Source organism: Watersipora subatra, chromosome 2, assembly GCF_963576615.1.
Source record: "Watersipora subatra chromosome 2, tzWatSuba1.1, whole genome shotgun sequence".
In the NCBI taxonomy this organism is placed as follows: Eukaryota; Metazoa; Bryozoa; class Gymnolaemata; order Cheilostomatida; family Watersiporidae; genus Watersipora; species Watersipora subatra.
In genome coordinates this window covers 28,468,132-28,479,304 of record NC_088709.1, presented here as the reverse complement: position 1 = coordinate 28,479,304, position 11,173 = coordinate 28,468,132, and the positions used below count along the sequence as shown (strand labels likewise).

At 32.7% G+C, this 11,173-nt stretch overlaps 1 protein-coding gene across 2 annotated transcripts; it reads right to left on the bottom strand.

Moving 5' to 3' along the window:
* Nucleotides 1-4,147: 4,147 nt before the first annotated feature.
* LOC137387275 (gamma-glutamyl hydrolase-like) lies at nucleotides 4,148-11,042 on the bottom strand. 2 transcript variants are annotated; one of them, XM_068073626.1, is made up of 4 exons: nucleotides 11,019-11,042; nucleotides 8,304-8,447; nucleotides 6,359-6,551; nucleotides 4,148-5,179 (listed from the first exon to the last, which is right to left on the bottom strand). In XM_068073626.1, exons 2-4 carry the CDS (start codon nucleotides 8,437-8,439, stop codon nucleotides 4,543-4,545), a joined length of 966 nt encoding a protein of 321 aa, XP_067929727.1. In that variant the 5' UTR covers nucleotides 8,440-8,447; nucleotides 11,019-11,042; the 3' UTR covers nucleotides 4,148-4,542. The 2 variants fall into 2 exon arrangements, with proteins under 2 accessions (XP_067929727.1, XP_067929726.1); XM_068073625.1 differs by having other exon boundaries at nucleotides 10,931-11,025.
* Between the last annotated feature and the right edge of the window lie 131 nt (nucleotides 11,043-11,173).

Genomic DNA, 11,173 nt, shown 5'->3' with positions numbered 1-11,173 from the left:
GAAGCCAATGTTACAATACTTTTAAAATTCTGGCAAAATCGATAAAGTGGTACATTCAACTTTAAATAACTATCTTTACATTAAGTAGATATTACATTATGTATTATATTACATTATGTAAATATTACATTATCTAGATATTACATTATATATATATTACATTATGTAGATATTACACTATGTAGATTTTACAGTATGTAGATATTACATTATGTAGATATTACATTGTATAAATAATACATTATCTAGATATTACATTGAGTAGATATTACATTATATAGATATTACATTATGTAGGTATTATATTATGTAGATATTACATTATATAGATATTACATTTTGTAGATATTACATTATGTAGATATTACATTATGTAGATATTACATTATGTAGATATTACATTATGTAGATATTACATTATGTAGATATTACATTATATAAATAATACATTATGCAGATATTACATTGCGTATTATATTACGTTATATTACGTTATACGCTAAAATGGTTATATTGCTTAATGTAATATCTAGATATTACATTAAGTAGATATTACACTATGTAGATATTACATTATCTAGATATTATATTATGTAGATATTATAATTATCTAGATATTACATTATGTAGATATTACATTATGTAGATATTACATTATGTAGATATTACATTATGTAGATATTACATTATGTAGATATTACATTATGTAGATATTACATTATGTAAATAATACATTATGTAGATATTACATTGCGTATTATATTACGCTATATTGCTAAAATGGTTGACGTAAAAAATGTTAAACCGTGAAACAGTATTTTCTCGTAACCATCTGAAATGAGGTTAGGATTTAAATCAATGTTACCTTTATTAGTTTACTTTATATTTAAAATAAACACTTTTTATATCAACTGCAAAACAAAATAATACTCTTTATTGAGTGCGGCAATTAAAATTTTTATTATATGTATTTCATGTTTGCCTCTTTTAGTCAGTGTCCCATAAAAATAACTACGGTAACTATAGCAACATTACAATGCAGTTTGTATTTTTTATGAATCTATGTCATAAGATCTAGGTTTATATCTGGAATGTTAAAAGTTTTACATTGTTTGAGGCAGTCATATTTACATGCATCTATATGTAAACAACATTTAATATATTATATAGTTATATTATAAGGTTATATTGCTGAATTGAATTGAGATATTATCTCCAAGCTTTATGATTAAAGCTGAAAAAACTAGACTAAAAAGAGCAGATAATTCCAAAATCCAAAAGCAGAACTTGAAGGTATGGTAACTCACATGTAATTGTTATTTTTCATTTCCTATCAAACATAAGTGCATATTATATTTCGTTAGTTTGTTCCAAAGCTGTGAGCTATATTTCCATTATGTCACAATGTCTGGGAGAACTCCCATAACTCTCCTGACTGGCAGAATTTTTGTGTGGTGGTGTGGTTCGCTACCAACCATGCTGTCAACACGACTAGTGCATCTTGGGTACATGAGTGGTTTAAGACCAAGTGCTCTTTCTTGCATCCCATAGTGAAAATCAAAAATAGTTCATGATTGCTCTTTGCAAGCTGCTGAGGTTGTTTCCTGTTGTTTTTCACAAATTTTCTCTCCGGGTTGTCTCCTTTACCACTAGTGCATTTTGGGATATTTTGGGATGCACTTCCTGAAACCTCATAGAGGCGTTTCAACAAATGACCTGTCGCTTGTCAGTTCTGAATGCCAGCCATTACACCACAACCGCTGCAACTAGTAACCATGTGTTTATATTGATTTGTGTATGTATCTACACACATATACATTTATATGTCTACTACAGAATGCTTGGCGTTGCCTGGGTAATAAAAAAGTCTTTAGCCAGAAAAGTTATTTCTGTTTAACATATACTTACCAATTTACATATAATAAATTACATAGAATAATTTACACTTAATAATTTACATATATTTACCAATCTAACTTTTAAACTTCATATCATAGGAAACGGTTTTTGTGCAGTTCAAATGAATCGAGAGAAAAAAACTATAAAGGTTTTCAAACCTTTTCAAACAACTACAACTTTTAAATTTCCTATCACGAAAATAGTGTTTTGTTGAAATAAATTAAGAAAAAAAATTAAAATGTAAATGTGTTTAAATATAAATGTTAAATCATTAGCAAGTAAAAGTTAAATATAGTCTGTTTTGTTACGATTACCATGAAAAATTATTTGGTATATTTTAGTATATAAAATTATTTGGTGTACGACTATATGATTTTAGTTCATTTCAGTATTGGCATAATAAGGCGAAATAATTATATAGATGTATAGAGTGGTATAAAAGCCCATAGTGATTATTTAATGCAATCATTGCCTGGTTACAATCATCAAAATTATCATTATTAAAAAATAGTAACAAAACAATATGTTAACATGAGTAACTATAGTTACCTACAATAACTTTAATGCATTTTGTGGTTATGATTGGTAAGAAAATGTAACATTACTATGTACTAAGAGCAGTGTTCTTACCTTCAAATAGACGTGTAACATAGATGCTGAATCTAACCTATATAAATTGAGCGTACTAAAAACATACTTGAAGAAAGTTTTAGTACACATTTTAGTAAACTTTGAATTAAAATTTGATAACTTATCTGTTTGCGAACCCGTTTTTACCATAACGGATGACGCTGAACTGAGATACAATTGCCAAATTTTAATTTCGAGAGAAATATTTGTTAATATCATTCAGCAGAAAACAAATTAGCACTAGTAAGGTGAGAACAAAAAAGCATCGTGTTTCATAGAGTTAAAGGAGTTCATAGTTTTAATTAATACATCATTTAGCACGTAAAATCGGGAAAAGTGTGTATACAATAGATAGTAAGAGCTACGAAGCGTAAGTGCTTTCACGGACTCATGTTTAGACAATTGGATTACTAACCTGCGGTTGCAATCTTTGTGAGTTCAAATCTAGAACGATGCCGAGATTTTAATTCCAAGGTTTTAATAGCTATAGCTAGGCGTACGTACGTACGTACGTACGTATGGCTATACGTACGTATGGCTATACGTACGTATGGCTATACGTACGTACGTACGTACGTATAGCCATACGTACATACGTACGTACGTACGTATAGCCATACGTACGTATAGCCATACGTACGTACGTACGTACGCCTAGCTATAGCTATTAAAACCTTGGAATTAAAATCTCGGCATCGTTCTAGATTTGAACTCACAAAGATTGCAACCGCAGGTTAGTAATCCAATTGTCTAAACATGAGTCCGTGAAAGCACTTACGCTTCGTAGCTCTTACTATCTATTGTATACACACTTTTCCCGATTTTACGTGCTAAATGATGTATTAATTAAAACTATGAACTCCTTTAACTCTATGAAACACGATGCTTTTTTGTTCTCACCTTACTAGTGCTAATTTGTTTTCTGCTGAATGATATTAACAAATATTTCTCTCGAAATTAAAATTTGGCAATTGTATCTCAGTTCAGCGTCATCCGTTATGGTAAAAACGGGTTCGCAAACAGATAAGTTTGCGTACGTACGTACGTACGCATACGTACGTACATACATACATACGTATGTACATACGTACGTACGTATATACGTACGTACGTATGCGTACGTATGTACATACGTATGTATGTATGTATGTACGTACGTATGCGTACGTACGTACGTGCGTGCGTGTGTGCGTACGTACGTACATACGTACATACATACATACATACATACATACATTCATACATCTATATATAGCATGCACGAGTAAATCTGGGTGTCTTAAATGCATGTCTCAACCATATTGCTGACAATGTATTAATCCTTTCATTGGCTGTATTGTTGAAGTTTTATTGTATGAACCATAGACCTATTAACTATAGTTAATATATATATGTTTAAGCGTAGTTAAGTATAGTTAATAGGTCTATGGTATAGACTGACAGATTGTACTGCCTTTATGTCAATCTTGGGCTTTCTCACATACTGCAAGCTTGAGCCAGACACAAAGGTGAGGCAAACAATGGCAACTTGAAGAGTTATCTTCTCATCAAACTAACAGTATTGTATGCAGTACATTTGCAATGAGATCTATGAAAGCACTGTTACAAGATAACACAGTTTCAGCATACCTCAGATTTTTTATTAGAAACACATGCATTAGAAATTACTGCATAATATGCATAAAAATATACTAATGTGAAATTTATACATTGTATAACACGATTTGAAAATAATATAGATAATACCTTGATCATTAAAAATATGATGGTCTATTGTAAATTGTAACGTTACAAAAAATTGTAGTAGCAGAGGTCAGCTAGAGATTAGCGTATGAAAGCGAGTCTTAGCTTATATAAGTGACACTTCTATACACCAAAAACATAAAAAACAACAACATCGAAATGCTAAAAACAGTCAATTAATTTGACTGCTTGTCAAGGAATTCTTTAAAGTCACAGCATGTGAATAAATAAAAAGAGTTAAAAATTGATGGTATACTTTTATGAATTCATCTATGAATCAAACTTAGGAACGTCGCTGTCATTGAAGCAATAGTACTGGTAGTATTCACTGAACATGGTTTGGTAGCTACCGAACATAAACCTAGTCTCTTCTGGAATAGACTGGAATGAGTTTGAGTTTCGTTTCGATTCCTCAACAAAAAAATTACCAAAATACTGGCCAGCGATGGCAGCGTGAAGTGACTGGTTCACCTTATACCCTATCGGGTGACCAAAGTTCATCTTTTCTGGATGAAATTGCGTTCCATAAAAAGGATATTGCCTAGCCTCAAAAGTAGAAACAAATTCCACGCCCTTGCCATCGAGGTTAGTCGATAACACCGAATAGAAATCTGTCAATTCTCTTTGAGAAGAATATGTCATTTCAGTCAGACAATGGTGATGGAAGTTTGGAGTTATGTTCTCTTTACTCAAAATTTCTCGAAGAAAGTCGGGCATAGAGCCATAAAGTCTGCTTTTGTTGGCAGCAGATGTAAAGTTGAGAGGAAGACCAACCTTCTCAGTACCATAGCAGACACCAATGAGATTCTCTCTTGGAGTGAACGGCCATGTTGTCATTTCCTGCATGCCTAAGCAAGTACCCCAAATGGGAAAATATTTGCCCACATCATTCATCTTCTTGGCCAACCTGAAACATGAAGCTAATGACTGCAGACCCGCAAATCCTTAAAATATATCAAGTTTTTATCAAAGTGCATGAATGAGACACTTAAATAATAAAACATGAAAAAAAACTATATAGGGTTTACATGTATATTATTATACATGTATATTCTTATATGTATATTATTAATATATATTAAATATATGGGACTCTTAAACCGTAGAATATCACATAAACATAGAATGACTTCATACTTAAGCCCAAAGATGCATAGTTGTGACTAGACTTAAAAATTGAATAATTCAGGAAGAGATAATGCAAACTCTATAAAAATAGCTAGACTCAGAATAAAATACTAATTCCTAGGGAACGTTTCTACACATACGACAAGTGATTCGCACCTAAAAGTACGATGAACAGCATAACCCGAGATTAGGAGAACGATTCACCATCAATTCTCAATATACAAAGCTAACCCGTTCCAAAACTTCAACCCGAATGACTAACCCAAGGTATTGTCAACACAGAAACCAGTGCATGCTGAGAGAGTTGGGAATCACTAGAGTTAATTAATAAATAATATTATTCTTGTGGTTACGCAGTTATTATTGTACAGTGAAACTTTGACATACAAAGTTAATACGTTTGGAAAATTTCATCACATATCAAATGTTGTGTAGAAGAGCAAATATTCCCATAATTTACCCAGACGCCCAAAATATCAATAAATACTTCAAGTAATGATGCATAGCATTAAAAATAAATAATATAAAATTATGTTAGAAGCTCAATGTGAAACTTAAATGATATATACAAATAAAATTAATATTAAAAATTAATAGTCAGTAATATTGAGTTTTCATTGTTAATCCACCTTAAGTACGTGTGATCAGTAACAGAGTGAGTGATAGATATACTTGGAGTAACTTACTTTTAAATCTCTATATATCTATATAATATCATAATCATAATTATATAGTAATATAAAATATATATATATATTTGTATATTTATCTTTTTAACTATTTATTTTAAATTCCACCAGGTTTTTTACTTGCAAAACTTTTACGTATTAAAAGATCTCGAAGCCATACTATAGATACATCCCAAATTATACACTGTATGTCATAAAATGTTTATCAAGAAATGATAATAAATTGATGTTTGACTGTAGTTTTATGACACGGTAAGATAACTACGCACTTGAATAACTTATAGGCAGCCTTTCCATAAGGGGACGTGAGAAGATTCACCCCTCCTCCTGGCAGTAGAACACCGTTTATTCTTGTCATCAACTGATCATAGTATTCATCCGACTGGTTGACGAAAATGGGCACGGCGCCCGCCCCACCCTGCTCCACGAATGACCGATAAAATGTGAGTACCTTGTACTGCCCTGAAATGCAGTATCATAGCCTATGAGTCAGGAACTGATTAGAGATGATGTCAGTAAGTGATGACATAAGCACAATACCCTAAAGCAGCTATGGCCAAATGCTAGATCTAGACCCGAATCCGGATCTTTGTATTTTTTTGGGGATCTTTCAAGTCGGCTGTCAAGAAATATTTTTGAAGCATTTTTGTAAGATTTGGTTTAAAAAGATTTTTGTAAACTTTCCTTAAAATTTTTGTAAAATCCTTGTTCTCATCAACAAATTTTGTAAAAAACAATCATAGAACACGACCCACAAATACTCATCTTCATGAACTTGTAAGAGCTGCTGTAAGTAGCAGGAAACCGTGTGTTGATAGTACTGTGAATTCAAAACCCACTCATCATCTTTTCTCACTGATATCAGACATATTCATTACAGCACATTCATTCACTGAATTTTAGTCAAACTATGTATATAAGCATAGTTTTTAAAATCGTATTTGATGCCTTGTTTTAAGATGTACGCAAATAATTGCATGTATATGTATGGTAAAAATTGTACATTCTCAGCTTGTTGCGGATCTTTAATTTGTCAGATTTGGCTGTAACGGATCATGACCAAAATCATTTGGCCATCCCTGCCCTAAAGGTTTTCATTCACACAAGTATATAATACATCAATAGAATGTGCTCTGATCAACATTAGTGCATGAATATTATTTAGTCAAACATAATAGAGGCGTCTCATGTAGTACAATAAGTTAATAGAGGATGCCCTTTCCATTACACATGTGAATTGATTGTCAAATAACACTAGGCTTTACTTTATCGTTGACATAAAACCAAATTTATTATATGCAGAACTGGGGGGACCAGCACTGAAGAGTTTGATGATTGGGTCACAGAGCCTGCAGACTACACTGTGTATTGTTGTAGAGCCAATAATGCTTCAAGTGCCAAAATTTAGATTTTCGTACAAAAGGTATCATAAACTAGTTGTTAAAGCCGACTGTGAGTGACAGGGTAAGGCAGGTGTCGATGGGATATGATTAGAAATTCACTCACTGTTTGTCATATATTAACTTAAACTATACACCAGCATGCAGAATGTCAGTGACAGGGTAAGACAGGTGACATTGAGATATGATGAGACAATCACTCACTAATTTACCATATATATAAACCATATTACCATTACCATTACCCATTAACCATTACCATATATTAAACTATATACTAGCGTGCAGACTGTGAGTGACAAGCTAAAACAGGTGATGATGAGATTTGAGACAATAACTCACTCATTTGTCATATATCAAATTTAACAATATGCTAGCATGCAGATTGTGAGTAACAAGATAAAACAGGTGCCGTTAAGATATGACGAGACTTAACGTCATATCTTAATGGCAATCTCAAGGCATGTCGTTAAGTTTGCCGTTAAGATCTTAATGTCATGCCCTAATTTAAGATTAGGGCATGACATTAAGGCATCTTCAGGCAATCTTAAGGCATGACGTTTCAATTAGTGTCCTCTCAAGCACTAATTTACCCTATATTAACTTCAACTATATACTAGCATGCAAATTGTGAGTGACAGGATAAGACAGGTGTTTTGAGATATGATTTTTTGAAAAAATGACCATCTTAGTATGTGGCGAGAAATAAAGCTATAAATACCTTCATTTTGCTATAAATAGTTATGATCAGTTTAGAGCAGAAATCAAAAGCAACAAATTTATTGAAGTCATATATTGACATATAAAAGCTTACCAAAACAGGACCTGTAGTTACCATCAACAGTTTCAAGGAGAATTCCAATGATGGGTTGGGGGCTAGGATGCCCCTCACATGTCTGCAGACCAATGAAGGTGAGAACTGCTCCTGACACCAGAAGACGAAAAATCATTGTCGTACCTTAAGAAATGAACAGCAAAAGTGACATGTCATATTGAGTCAAACCAATTCCTGTATACAACAGTACATGATTGGATATTAAATGCATTTCTTGTTTTTTAGTCTAAAATACTGAAAACTAAACTGTTACACAAGCTAGTATGTGCTGTAATAAGAATACTAGCTAGGAACCAACTTGTTGACATAAAGAAGCGCATGATAGCAAATGTTGCGGGTCAAAGAGCAATGGAGTCAGGTCAAGATCACATGATAATACAAGGTACACAATCGTATATGAAGAGCCACAGTATGAGTCCAGTGTGATCAAACAAAAGGAAAGGACACAAATCCTGAAGCATTCAAGCTCTCTATCAAAGGAACAGTTAATTTGTTTGTTTCTATCTAAATTCTTTATATATTAAAAAGTTGATAACCCATTTCACTAACATTTCACAAGTGGTTGCACATTTGAGCTTTAAACACACAGCGATACATAGTTGGCACACCAATGTTCAATCATACCTTATAATTTATTAGGTATGACGGAAAATAAATACGTTGTGTTTTAAGACATGTTTAGAGCTAGTTGCTGAGATGACACTCCATAGCACTCACTATCATTATACATAGCTAGCAAGCACTTTCACTTGCCTTTTATATAAATATACATTATATATATAACTTTATTGGCAATAATTTCATTTAAAACAAAGATGTGTTTCTAAATGCTATACAACTATCATAAAACAAAAAACAGGAAAAGTGCAACAGTTAGTCTCTAAAATCAAATAAATGGTTTGACTTATAGTGTTTAAAGTAATTTTCTCTGCTAAGAGAACAAATTTTAAAGAATAATAATAAGGATAACTTTGAAAGACTTGAACCCTCTTTAAACAAAAATAATATATAGTTAGAGACACACGGAATGAACTAGACCTGCAAATGCTTCAAAATTGATGAAAAAATCAGACGTTGAGCTTGCAGACCCGTATCCTGCCAACAGAGGATACTCAGTGCACTCGTTTTAGTTCACGACAAGATGGTAGATTATTGTAGTCTAAAATGACGACAACATCAGCAGCTCGTGGCAAACCAACATCAATTTCTGAGAACTCGAGATGCTACCACCCCCAAAGCTTTCTACCAAGAATCAAAACGCAAAATGAGAGCTGCCCAGCTGACAGCTACACATGATCAGCGGTATTGCTCAACTCCAGGCCAGATACATCATAGAACACTATTAAACATAGAAGTACTCTCACTAGATTAACAGCAACAAAAAGTGTTCTACCTCATCACAAATAATTCAAAGATTTTAGACTGAATAATTTCCTAAATATTGAAGTTGAAGCTCGATTAATTTTGCTTGTGTGCCAATTACTTGTAACATGATTTTACTTGAGGCTGTTAATGGCCTGCTACAGCACAGGTCATTCAGCATCTGTTTATGTTACATGAAATGTTGATGACGTAATTTTTCCTTCAAAAGCAGACAAACTTGTGATATTTTAAACCCTGAAAGCAAATTGTTTGCAATGCATCTACAAAAACTTACCAAACATTCCCAGTGAATATTGTAAACAAAAATATAGAAATATAGAAATATATAGAAATATAGAAATAATATTGTAAACAATATTATTTCTATAGAAACAACAACCAACTATGATCAGAATGATGTTATCAACAAAGCTGGAAATTTTATTTTTTCTGTGCTGCATCTGAACATGCAGTCTTTTAAATGTCTGAGACATAACATACATGAAGTCAATGAAAAACACAAAATCACATGAAAAAACAGGGAAGCCCAGATTTCCTAAATACAATGCTTCAATAAGTTATGGGTATAAATATGTGACAGTGGGCCTAATTGCATGATGAATTCTAGCTTCTACAAACTGAACTTCAAGAAAATCTCACTTGTTCTTTTCCCCATTGGTTAGCGTTGACTGCCAATACCTTTTTAAGCATCAAATAAACAGTTGTCTCATCCATTAAACCATATGTCCTGGTCCAAGAAACAATACTTTAGCAACACAACTTGAAACTTGATACAAAAAACTAGACGAATTGACTAACATGGCAGTAACATGCCAGTATTTTCAATATTTAGCTGTCACTATTGTCATACAACAAATTTGTAATGGCAGTTAGGCGTACACCACTACAGAAAAAAACCTTCGATAGTTTTATTGAGTAACTTCCTGGTTTATTGCCTGGTAATATTAGGTGTGCATTTTATTTAAAAGCAGTGGAAAGGAACTTTACGGTCCCTGATTTTAAAAATACTATCAAGCACCACAACACTCGACAGAAAGCAGGTCTGTTTGTGCCAACAATCCGGACAAATGCGTTTTTTAATTCTTTTTGGCCGAGAACAACTCGAGACCTGAGAAGTTTTTAGTAAAGAATTTTTGTAATAAAAGAGTTCCCACACCTTTCCTTCTTTCTAGAAGGGTGTAGTGGGAAAATTTTAGATTAGATTAGATTGCAGTCGCAGTTACCTAAAGTGCGAAAGCCGTCAGGTAAGTTTGAATCAATGTTCTCGTGAGAGCTTGTGATCGCGGAACTTGCACGCTCACTGATACATACTTTATAGTAATGCTTGTCGAATAGATGCCAAAGCACTTGTTTACATTCATTTGTTTTTTTGTTGTTGATGCGAGTCGCTACATCTAGCGTGTGTTCCTCACTTTATAAATTGTTACATAACCACCTTTTTATTTTGTATCTTCGTCTAGGATTGT